The 13,664-nt window shown below is 35.2% G+C and overlaps 1 protein-coding gene across 2 annotated transcripts in view; it reads right to left on the reverse strand.

The window, feature by feature from the left end:
* LOC106465064 (phosphatidylinositol 3-kinase regulatory subunit alpha-like) overlaps positions 1–13,664 on the reverse strand; it is an 83,290-nt gene that overhangs the window by 52,706 nt on the left and 16,920 nt on the right. Inside the window, exon 5 of one of the 2 annotated variants that reach the window (XM_013925262.2) lies at positions 7,571–7,674. In XM_013925262.2, coding sequence (XP_013780716.1) covers positions 7,571–7,674 — 104 coding nt within the window. Of the gene's footprint in view, positions 1–7,570; positions 8,351–13,664 lie in introns of those variants that run through there. The other variant, XM_013925261.2, reaches the window with a different exon arrangement.

Consider the following 13,664-nt stretch of genomic DNA (forward strand, 5'->3'; position numbering starts at 1 on the left):
TTGACCTGTTTCTACATCACTGGATGGGAGGAAACCCACTGTTTGAGAAAACAAACGTTTTGACCTGTTTCTACATCAATGGATGGGAGGAAACCCACTGTTTGAGAAAACAAACGTTTTGACCTGTTTCTACATCAATGGATGGGAGGAAACCTACTGTTTGAGAAAACAAACGTTTTGACCTGTTTCTACATCACTGGATGGGAGGAAACCCACTGTTTGAGAAAACAAACGTTTTGACCTGTTTCTACATCAATGGATGGGAGGAAACCCACTGTTTGAGAAAACAAATGTATTGATCTGTTTCTACATCACAGGATGGGAGGGAACCTACTGTTTGAAAAAACAAAAGTTTTGACCTGTTACTACATCATTGGATGGGAGGAAACCTACTGTTTGAGAAAAAAAAAACTATATAAGATGAGCATGTTCAGCAACAGGGATTTGAACCTGTAACCCTCAGATTACGAGTCAAGCAGCTTAATCACCAGGCTCTTCCAGAATATTACTAAGTTGAAATGGCTTGTTTGTAATAGTTACGTTCACATACGAGGTTGCTGAAGAGATTCAATTTTAATTATCTTCGTAAATTTATGTTAACTGATCTAACTGTTTTACAGCCTCCTGCTGTTGCTACGTCATTATTAAAGTGAAATACCTTAATTTCTTTTTTGTTAAGTCCTCCTTGGGTAATCAGTAAGTTTAATAACTTACAAATCTGAGGTTCGATCCTCCATCTATGATGTAACTTTGTGCTAAACTAAACCTTTTTCTGATTACTTACATTCTCTAATCATAGGGAGGTACAGGGCTGTCCAAACGGCATTCAAAATCGAATTATTTTATTTTGTTCAGTTTGTGATAACTGACCCAAGAAACCATAGTAGCCCAAAGGTCTAACTGGCAAGCTGATATTCGTTTCACCAGGTAGAGAGAGAACACTAAAATGGAGATGTGCAACCAATTCAGATGTTTATGATGTTTAAAGGAATGGTACAAATATAATATTTAATAAATAGGACAACAACGGAACAGATGGATATACATACGCACTGGAAGATAAACGAGCGAACGAATGGAAGTAAAAGACAGGCAGAAAATTAACAAAGTTGACAGAACAAGCCAAACTTAATGGAGAGAAATGGAACATAAATGCCCAAAAGAAGAGCAACAGACAGACTGGTGACCAGATGGACGGATTAAAAAAACAGGGCGATAGACAGACTGGTGACCAGACGGATGGAAAAACAAACAGGGCAACAGACAGACTGGTGCCCAGACGGATGGATAAAAAAACAGGGCAATAGACAGACTGGTGACCAGACGGATGGATAAAAAAACAGGGCAATAGACAGACTGGTGACCAGACGGATGGGTTAAAAAAAAGGTAAATAGACAGACTGGTGACCAGACGGATGGGTAAAAAAAAGGTCAATAGACAGACTGGTGATTAGACAGATGGGTTAAAAAAACAGGGCGATAGACATAATGGTGATCAGACGGATGGGTTAAAAAAACAGGGCGATAGACAGACTGGTGATCAGACGGATGGGTAAAAAAAAAACCAAGACAATAGACAAACTGGTGACCAGATGGATGGGTTAAAAAAAAAACAGGGCAATAGATAGACTGGTGACCAGACGGATGGGTTAAAAAAAAACCAGGGCAATAGACAGACTGGCGACCAGACTGATGGGTTAAAAAACAGGCTGAAAGCGGAACTTCATTTCAGTTATTAATCGTTGAGGATATTTATTAACAGTCCACAGGTCGATTGGACAATATTTGGATTTATTAAAAGTTAAGATGCAAAACAATTTATTTTGGGGAAATTTGTTTCGATTATTTCCCTGTAATATTTATTAACTATTCAGATAGTGCAAATTATACATTTTATGTATGTATCTTATCAAAATAATCTAACGACATTAAGGACGGGGGGGGGGGGGGGGAATCCGTCTTGCCCTACCCAGGCGGCGCCCCCTGGATGAATGATGGGCGACAAGACAATTAAGGTCAATTAGGTTCTTAGTTGCTAAGAGATACGTTCTATAGTTTAAAACACGACCTTCAAAAGCATATGGTAGAGATCGCGCTTATAATACGAACGTCCCTCTGCGCATGACGCTTGAGTGATGACGAAAAAGATGTTTCTTTCTGGGGGATGAATTATATATTAGTTAAAAATAATTACAAATACACATACGTATATAGTTTTTCCTATTTCAAGTCTCTTTGTTAAATCAATATATTTTATTAATATGTAAATCTCTCATTTTGTATCCATATCTTTTGTACTTTTTTACGGACATGCGCTCTACTTATCCTCTGACGTAGCACGAGTCGAGTAACGGGAAATAACAAGTTATATATAAAAACACTGAATTGTTCCAACAGCACGTGAACATAAACGAATGACCCGCACTGGATGCATATATTCCCCCTTTAAAAAGGGGCAAAAAATAAAAAGTGGACCACTACATGATGCAGAAATACATTAGTACGTTTTCCACTAAGCACTTGTGGTACGAGATAGGCATACCAGGGTGTTCGTTTTTACTCTAAACAACTTTACAAAGTATTTTGGAAGCATTCCTTTATTTTCAATTCGAGGGAAATATACGTTAGCGAAGCTTGTTCGTTTGTTTGTTGAATTACTCGAGGGCTATCTGTGTCAGCCTTCCCTAATCTAGAAGTGATAGACTAGTGAGAAGGCAGCTAGTCAACATTACCCACCGCCAATTCTTGAGCCACTCTTTACCAACGAAAAGTCGGTTTGACCATCTTAGTTCGACACCCCCACGGCTGAAATGACGGGCATGTTCGGTGACGGGATACGAACCCGCGACCGTCAGATTGCTAGTCGAACGTCTTAACCCCAAGACCACGTCAGGGCGTGAGATGAGCTAACATTTAAAAATGAAATCATGAAACCTTTTCACTTTTTCGAAGACTTATCTCCCTGAATATTCATCAGGGCATTTCACTGGAGGATCCAGCAGCTAACGGATTTACTTTCAAATTACTGGTTTGTTTTTACACTTGTGATGGGGGTTACACTGGATGATTCGGCAGCTAATGGATTAACTTTCATATTACTGGCTTGTTTTTATACTTTAAAGTTGTGGTTACATCATATAGTGTAGTTTTATGTTTTTACTGTCTCTGCACTGACCAAACAGACGTATAATCATTCAGCATTAATAGGTAGAATTAACTCAATATTGACCGTGGTATTTTATATTTTTAAACGTCTGGTATGTGAATAGTAACCAACCCACAAACAATTTGATGCACGAATAGGTCTTGAAACAACGTGTTTTACAAAACCGGTGAAATTCCCACACTTTCCCCTAGTGGTATATAATTCAAAGGTTAATGCACCTTTCTTGGACATATCCCAACAACATGCTCGTATTTCTATTTGTAGTTTGGTATACTTAAAAATCACTTTTCCAGCGTTATGCACATCAACAAATAACAGTTAGAACTATATAACTTCACTCAGTTCCTTTCAGCTCTCTTTACCCCAGTGCGTTATTAATTTTCATTCTACACAACCTTTTATGGCGTTGCACGAAGAATTTCCAAGTTAATCACGGCACTGCGATAGTCTGTATTTTTCTTGTTCTTTTACAAACTATAATAACAACACACAATTTCTTTCCAAAAGCACGTGAATAAGAATCAAATTGTTACATAGTTAGAAGATTCCGTAGGGCACTTGTGAATGCATCTTTGTTTTCAATTGGAATTATTCTGACGAATTCATTTTTACAGTTCCCAAAATTTTACAGTTAATGTAGACTGTAATGCTATTTTATAACCATTCAATATGCGCATCATTTGGGAAATACTGCGATTTGCTGAGTAACGCTGTATCTTCCACAATTGCATCTTACTGGACGCTTCACAGTCGTTTTTTAGATCTCCAAATACGTTTTACCCATCCTTTTGTACAAATCTTTGCGTTTGATCAGGAATTATTTAAAACTTATAAATACCAACTCATTTTACACACATTACAAATCGATTATTAACACATAACAAAACGCTTTACCACAAAACGTTTAGTACTTAACAGAATCCCCTCCTCCGTCCTTTTCATTACACCACGACGCAAGGCCTCTTCGCCATTTTGCGGTTTTAACAAACCGTGACCTCAGGCGACCGCATTCTACCCACAAAATCACGTGCCAAGAATAACTAGTTGACAAATTGACTCACTGATACGAAACTGATTTAGAATTCTCGTGACGTGAACAGTTTTTTCTTCATCAAAGTTTCTACTTTTATGGAGTCACATGTAGGGTTTTACGATATATATTAAAAGTACTTTTCTTTAGTTAGTAAATTCTGATCAAATATTAAGCTAACTATATAGATGGGAGCTAAATAAGGTAATAGACCCAGTTCTGTATAATAAACTAGCTAAATTGAAGTACGTGAAGTGATAGAGTAGAAAAAATTAAACCTATAAAAAATATATACTAATTAGAATGCATTGAAACGCGAGTTATGTTAAACGATATTTTAAGGATTAAGCCCAATAATACTTCTTGAGGTTTAGCCACCTTAGGAGATTTACGTTAGCCCTAAATCCGTAGATTAGGATAACAATACAAAATCATCTTCGTAAGGCTAACAATTAATAAGATTCAAAACTATTTTAAACATTATAACCAACGATATAAGCGAAACTAACCTTATGGTGTACTTGTAAAGTAGATTTCATCAATTAGTTTGGTTTGAATTTCGTGTAAAGCCACACGATGGCTATCTGAACTAGCCGTCCGTAATTTAGTAGCGTAAGACTAAAGGGAAGGCAGCTAGTCAACACCAATTACTACCAACTCTTGGCCTACTCTTTTACCAACGAATAGTGAGCTTGACCGTCAAATTATAACGCCCCCACGGATGAAAGGACGAGCATTTTCGGTGACGGGGATTCGAACCCGCGACTCTCAGACTGCGAGTCAAGCGCCCTAACCACCATGCCCAATTTCATTAATATGTTAAATAAATATTATACTGGGTGTGTGAAGCATTTCTAGCCTCATCTGTAGACTCTGACTTGGGTCGATCTGTAGCATGTTAATACACTGGACTCTACTGGATTGTTATAACAACAAAATCTCCGTCTCTCTACTGGATTCTCTACTGGATTGTTATAACAACAAAATCTCCGTCTCTCTACTGGATTGTTATAACAACAAAATCTCCGTCTCTCTACTGGATTGTTATAACAACAAAATCTCCGTCTCTCTACTGGATTGTTATAACAACAAAATCTCCGTTTCTCTAATCAGCCAAATATTCTATAAGAGCTAACTTTTTATTCATTATTCAGGGACCAATCTTTTATGTTGTGATAAAATGTGGCTATTGTCACATTAAATAATAATTTACACTTTTTTGTTAACAAAAAGTTTAGATAAGATTTGCGAAGAAATGAAATATAATCGAATCAAGACAAGGGATTGTGTGTGAAAGAAGAGGGATTTGAAGAAATGTTTCGAAAATTGTTAATGTGAAAACTGACAAGTATTGGGAAAAAATGTTTTTCAGATATCATTCGAAAAATATTCTTTTAAAACAAAAATCATCATAAATCATGAAAGTCAGCAGTATGTATTAAAAGTAGCGTACGGTAGTGTGTATCAAAAGTAGCGTACAAAACGTCAATGTTGTTAACCTTTGTTTTGGATTGACTATAGATGTAATTAATTATATGCGCTAACAGTAAAGAGTCATGAACCTTTGGCCCTAGGATACACAGCCCGATACGCTAACCAGACCACGTTACTGGGTGGTATCAATCAGTATTAAAATTAATAAGAAGCCAGTGTGTAGAAATACAAAATATTCCATCAAATGTTTCATTTGATAATAACAGTACACCACAATGTAACAGTTTACTACACACACACACACACACATATATCTATATATGTATATACATAGCCAAACATACAGGGAACAATAACAAACGTTCCGTTACATCTGGGTCAACAATATGTTTCATTTTATTTAAGTTTAAAAACTGTCCCACAGGTCATGGTCAATTACCTTTGAAGAACTAAAGGTCAAATTTAAAGTGACGACAAAGGTGTAGTTGCTAATTTCCTTTAAAAAATTCTTAGGAAGGGATCCAAACCAGTTATAGGTTGATCAAGGTGTGATCAAAAATATTAATAAACCAGTTATAGGTTGATCAGGGTGTGATAAAAAATATCAATAAACGAGTTATAGGTCGATCAGGGTGTGATAGAAAATATTAATAAACGAGTTATAGGTTGATCAGGGTGTGATAGAAAATATTAATAAACCAGATATAGGTTGATCAGGGTGTGATAGAAAATATTAATAAACCAGATATAGGTTGATCAGGGTGTGCCAGAAAATATTAATAAACCAGATATAGGTTGATCAGGGTGTGACAGAAAATATTAATAAACGAGTTATAGGTTGATCAGGGTGTGATAGAAAATATTAATAAACGAGTTATAGGTTGATCAGGGTGTGATAGAAAATATTAATAAACGAGTTATAGGTTGATCAGGGTGTGATAGAAAATATTAATAAACGAGTTATGAGTTGATCAGGGTGTGATAGAAAATATTAATAAACGAGTTATAGGTTGATCAGGGTGTGCCAGAAAATATTAATAAACCAGATATAGGTTGATCAGGGTGTGACAGAAAATATTAATAAACGAGTTATAGGTTGATCAGGGTGTGACAGAAAATATTAATAAACGAGTTGTAGGTTGATCAGGGTGTGACAGAAAATATTAATAAACGAGTTATAGGTTGATCAGGGTGTGACAGTAAATATTAATAAACGAGAGACAGGCACCAGTCGTAATGTACTGTAACAACTTACTTTCTCATCATAATTTTATTATAGTTACATTATTTATGTTTTAATTTAATGTGTGTAATGTATACATCTACACGAGTGGTACTGGTAATGTATACATCTACACGAGTGGTACTGGTAATGTATACATCTACATGAGTGGTACTGGTAATGTATACATCTACATGAGTGGTACTGGTAATGTATACATCTACACGACTGGTACTGGTAATGTATACATCTACACGACTGGTACTGGTAATGTATACATCTACACGAGTGGTGGTGGTAATGTATACATCTACACGAGTGGTGGTGGTGGTATTGTATACATCTACACGAGTGGTGGTGGTATTGTATACATCTACACGAGTGTGGTGGTGGTATTGTATACATCTACACGAGTGTTGGTGGTATTGTATACATCTACACGAGTGGTGGTGGTGGTATTGTATACATCTACACGAGTGGTGGTGGTGGTATTGTATACATCTACACGAGTGTTGGTGGTATTGTATACATCTACACGAGTGGTGGTGGTATTGTATACATCTACATGAGTGGTGCTGGTAGTGGTAATGTATATTTATTATTCCACACTATATACCACTTAAAAACCTGAAAATGTCTTGTTGTTTTCCCTTTTGAAAATATAAGTATTTCAGCTGTTTCTCAATTATCAAAATATTACAAACAATGAATGACTTACCACTTCCTTGTCCATGGTGACTGGGGGCAGAGGTTCCTGGACCCGCCGACAGGAGTGGCTGCCGGCATGGGAAACGCACATGTTGTGGAAACACGAGTGACAGCCTGTAGGGAGAGGAGGATGGAGAGTATGTGAGTGCTCACCCACTGGGAGAAACGAACAATCGGTTAAGCAAGGACAATTACAACACCAACGATTGTTAACGGGAGTTGTGGCCGAGCCGCCTATCCCCAAGCTGCAGGGCTCACCGCAAGAATGATCATTCCGTTCGCCAGCCAACATCAAACAAGGTGGATGCATCTTCCGACGAAATCAGAGTAATTCGTTCTTTGCTGTTCTCTGTCTGGAGACGGACACTGGCGCGGAAATAGATGTTCAGTTTCTCGCACGTTTTAGGTTAGGCACACACCTGTTGAGATGAACTTGATAGCTAGCCTTCTACTTTAATCACACCACTAGGCTTGTCAATGGACGTTTCTATGTTGTTCATGCAGGCTCGGAAGATGACTTTACACCTATACTGCCTGCACATTTCACCACAAATCACTCACTGTCTAGTCTAAGTCAGGAGATTTTCTTATAAGAGCAGCACGCACAGCAACTTCCGTGACCTCGCAGGCAATGATCATTCTCCCACAATTCTGTGCGACCGCTCGCCTGAGAACACGCAATTCTGTGCAATAATCCAGGCTAAAAAGATCGACAACGTAGGGGTACGAGCACTGCCTGAATGATAATGGCGTTAAGAAGAGCCTCTGGGGTTGGTTGGTGACGAGGCAGAACTTAGTTGCTAGGCGGCCTCAGCCAAGACTGGAAAATGAGGTACAGGCACGCACGTGAAACAAGCAGGCGCAGTAAGGGGCTAATGTCGAGACCAGTATAAGAACCAGCATTAGGTAAAAAAAAAAAAAAAAAAAAAAAAACAAACACTACAATTCACAGAAGTCAAAATTGATAGGTATTTAGAGTAAATAGGAAACACGGAATTCAGACACATAATACCAGCACTTCTCACCTTGGAATAACGTCTAAAAATGTTGGTGCGTTAACTAAACCCTTGGTTAACATAAACAAACAAAAATTTTACTCAATTTGAATGAAGTTTAAAGTGCTAATTACAGACGTGGTTAGGCTATCACTACACAGCTTTCTAGGTTACATTTTTTTCAATAAAAAGTACAATCTAGTGAACGGTCAACAGATAAAATAATTACATACATGTATACAAATTTCTGTCCTCCGACACTCCAGATGACATAAAACGTACAATCTAGTGAACGGTCAACAGATAAAATAATTCATATATGTATACAGATTTCTGTCCTCCGACACTCCAGATGACATAAAACGTACAATCTAGTGAACGGTCAACAGATAAAATAATTACATATATGTATACAGATTTCTGTCCTCTAACACTCCAGATGACATAAAACGTATATTCTAGTGAACGGTCAACAGATAAAATAATTACATACATGTATAGAGATTTCTGTCCTCTGACACTCCAGATGGCATATTCAATTTTTATCAAAAACGCATTCCTGTTAATTCGAAAACTTGCACAATGGCGCGCAAGAAATTGCACGTGGAATTTCCTGCTAACCAAAGAAACGGTTACACTTTTACATGAGCGATCTTGGCTAAAAAGTACGAAAACTAGTTCCGGTAGGATAGAGCTACACAACGGGCTATCTGTGCTGTGCCCACCTCTGGTATCTAAAGCCGGTTTTTAGCGTTATTGCCTTCAGACTTACCACTAAGCCACTGCCCCCCCCCCCAATCTTCTGTAAGGAAACATATAACATATTCTAGCTAGTTCAAGTACAAATTAAATATATATATATATAATTGTAATAAATTTTTAGGGCTCTGTGTGAAATTCTGACAAATCGCCATATTTAGAATTTTTACGTGGTACCGTCCTCCAGTGACAACTCGGCTGATCCATCATAATGTGATTGAGTAGCAATATCAGTATTTATTTGAAGTTTATTTGCTTTATTCATTTTAAGCCTATCGATAGATGGAGCCACTCTTCGTTGGCAAATTCTAGTAGATTAAAGATGTTATTTAATTTGCTTAACTTGTAGCACTAATGACAAATGAATAACTATTTGTTAACCGATGAGAAATGTCTTAGTGTATAGTGTTATAACTTATGTAAGTTAGTATACAATGATAATTGATATTTGGTCATGTGTACGTACTATTTCTTCTATTTTGCGAATATGAAGTTTATTTTTCTTCCTTTCAAAATTCCGCGCAAGGTTACACTAGGAAATCTGTAAATAGCCGTCCTAACAAGAGGGAAAACAGCTAGCGAACTCTTTTGGCTACTCGTGTTGGGATTTGATCGTCACTCTTATAGATCATCCGGGGATCGAAATATTACATTCCCGGATTCCTGAAGAATTTCACCTTTTTAATTGGCTTTCCCGATCGAGAATTCATGGTCAATCCATATTACTTTAGTTATGACCAATGAAAATTAACATATCGCATGGATTAAAAAAAAAAATTCATGTTGAAATGCAACTTTACATGAGGGAATGACAGCTTTCCCTCGAGTGAATGTAATTCTATTTCCTTATTTCTATCTCTGGTACCAAAGAACGGTGGGCGTTTTTGGTAGTAACGGATGAAAAACCGTAAATATTCGAATTCACGATCCGGACTCACTAACACTGTTCTGCACATGTACAACTGAAAATGGGTATACACTTGATCAACATACTAAAAGTATTACGAAGATTAGAAAGTATGTGTTACTGTTTAGCTGAAACCGAAAATATTAGAAAGTTCAGTTCAGTGAACTATTTTGGGTCTTTTAGTATTTAGCAAGTCACTACTGATAGCATATGGCTGATAAAGATTGTGTGGCATTACCAATGACTGTATTGTAATCACAATCAGGGGTAACTATTGGTATATATACACCTGTATACCGTAAGCACGAGACCGAATAAGTTAGTAAATATACTTATATACAGCAAAACCAACTTTACATAAAAACTGAGCCCCTGCGTACTAGGGCATAAAAAAAATAAAAGAACTATTTCAGTTTAATTTTGATATGAATGGGTAACACACAGGGAAAGCCTTTCAAAATGTGTATTATCACTCATTCCCTACTAACAACTGAAGATGAAGTAAAGCCTTTCAATTGTTTTATCTCTCATTCCCTATTTACAACTGAGGATGAAATAAAGCCCTTCAACTGTTTTATCACTCATTCCCTACTTACAACTGAAGATGAAATAAAGCCTTTCAATTGTTTTATCACTCATTCCCTACTTACAACTGAAGATGAAATAAAGCCTTTCAAAATGTGTTTTATCTCTAATTCCCTATTTACAACTGAAGATGAAATAAAGCCTTTCAATTGTTTTATCTCTAATTCCCTATTTACAACTGAAGATGAAATAAAGCCTTTCAATTGTTTTATCTCTAATTCCATACGTACAACTGAAGATGAAATAAAGCCTTTCAACTGTTTTATCTCTAATTCCCTATTTACAACTGAAGATGAAATAAAGCCTTTCAACTGTTTTATCTCTAATTCCCTACGTACAACTGAAGATGAAATAAAGCCTTTCAATTGTTTTATCTCTAATTCCCTATTTACAACTGAAGATGAAATAAAGCCTTTTAATATGCTTAACTTCAAGGTTTTCCAAGTAACCGCTACAATTAAGATGTGTAATTTAACAATACAATTACAACAGGACCAAATGAAGAGATGTTTATTTATCATTAACAATGTTTAATTAGGTATATATATATGGTACTTTACATATGTCAACTTACATTATTTTCATAACAAAGTACAATTAATTTTAAAAGACCTCCCTCGTTAATGTGTATTTATAGTTTTGTACATATGACTAATCGTGAGCCATCAAGACCAAACATTTATTTTTCTGTTTAAGGCTTTATGAACAATTCTAGTTATATTACCAGTTATATATTTTTAATGTGATGGTATTTGCATCTCAGAATATACCTTGCAAAATTATATGTCAATTTTATTTCAATTAAACCTTTTTTCTTTTTATAAAAACCAAGTTACCAGTTTTTTTTAGAATTAGATGGCTTTGTCTGACTAACACGAGTTTTTTAGGAAATGTGTAAAAACAGTAAACAACTGAACTCGTCTACTTGTTGATGTTAGGTATAAAACTGTTTTTGGTAGCACTGCTTCAAATATTACACAAACATCTTGCAAGCCTCAGCAAACAATGGTAGGCCTAAGAAAACATAACATGTGTAAATATAATTCTTAATCACACTTGATTAATTTTTGATGTATGGTATAAAACTATGTTTTTGGTGGTGCTGCCTTATAATAATAAATTTAAACAACATCTTATAAGCCTTGCCAAAAAACGGTAGGCCTAAGAAAACCTCAATGTCATAAAAGATATCTTTGGCTTTAGCACTATACACATAATGTGTGAAAAAATAATTATCAACTAAACTTCGCTAATTTTTGATGTGTGGTATAGCATAAAACTATGTTTTTTGGTGACACTGCCTAACAGTTACAAGTTAACACAAACACCTTGCAAGCCTAGCCAAACAATGGTAGGCCTAAGAAAATCTCAATGTTTACAATATATTTCTTTGGCTTAACTAAAGCTAGTAGTAATAGTAATAAATTCACATAAACACTTTGTAAACAATGGTAGGCATAAGGAATCCTCAATTTTCACCACAGGCATTATTGTCTTTATATAAAATGCTACACATGAATGACTAAGTTAACTTTTATGCAGATACAAAAATGATAGAACAATACAGGAAACATTAACTTCATTAGCAATCAACTTGTGATAGATAGAAGAGAAACAAAGTCAATTTTTCAAAACGTTTATTGAATGCAAGTTGGTCATCTTTAATTATAAGAAAACAGGCTGTTTAAAAACTGTTGAAGAGTTGCAAACTTTGTATGATATTTTTATTATTCATGTAGTATATTTCTAAAAATCTTGGAGCAGGAAAAGGAAGTTTTAAAGAACCTGGCATTTTCAAACATCTGACCACCCAAAGTTTTAATATATTTCCCCAGCCAAAGAACTTCTATTTGCTAGATTTTAAAGGCTATATAAATCAACTAGTGATACTTATTGAAATAAAAAGGAAATGTGTAATTAAAATCTGATGAGAAAAGGAAAAGTCCAATTTCTCTACTTTAGAGGAATGACTTACATGCTAAAGCTATTTTAATAAGCAGAAATTAGATATGTCATAAAGACTGAAGGACAACAACTAGAAGTTAATATTTTTATTTGTTTAAGAATGATTTCAACATTGCAAAAAACAAACATATAACATTTTACGTTTCCTAGATAAAATGTTCTCATAAGTTGTAATGGTGTGGGAATTATACCACAAACTTTTAACGAAGCTGTAGTTTAAAAATTAACCAGGTAGCTTAAACTTATGTTTCATTTTTTTAGACATTTTGAAGTATTGATCAAAATATAATAATTTTTTTTCAACAAATGACACCCTGAAACTATGATTATTATGAATATATACTGAGATTGTTATACAATTCCTCATTAACAGTCTGAATATTAAAAAAAAAATAGTCAGGTACAAGTACCATAGAAATTATGTGATCTGTGTATGCAAAATTCAAACAATTCAATAATTCTTCTATACAATGAAAAGAGTTTTAAACTTAACTAAAACATATTAACTCTTCATTCGTTATCCCACAACTATTTTAAAATCTTTCCCTAAAATATTATGACAATGTTATAACGTTTTCTACTACAAGAAATCACGTTATTTAAACATCCTTTAAAGTATTGTTATACTTAATTATTCCAAGTTCAATCAATGTACACATTTATTGCACCTCGATAAACTAAAAACAAATACTAAAAAAGTATAAACTTGAAAAGAATGGCCTGTTGAAATAAACAAAAAAAACTTTCAAACATCACACACACATCATCTATAGGTTCTTTCTGTAAATGTATTTTGAATTACAAACACCAGGGACAGATCCAGGATTTTTACTAGAGATGGGGGATTTTTCTACCACCAGTAATGAAACATTTGGAAAAAAACTTGCTCTTTA

Source organism: Limulus polyphemus, unplaced genomic scaffold (genome assembly GCF_000517525.1).
Source record: "Limulus polyphemus unplaced genomic scaffold, Limulus_polyphemus-2.1.2 Scaffold1825, whole genome shotgun sequence".
Lineage (NCBI taxonomy): Eukaryota > Metazoa > Arthropoda > Merostomata > Xiphosura > Limulidae > Limulus > Limulus polyphemus.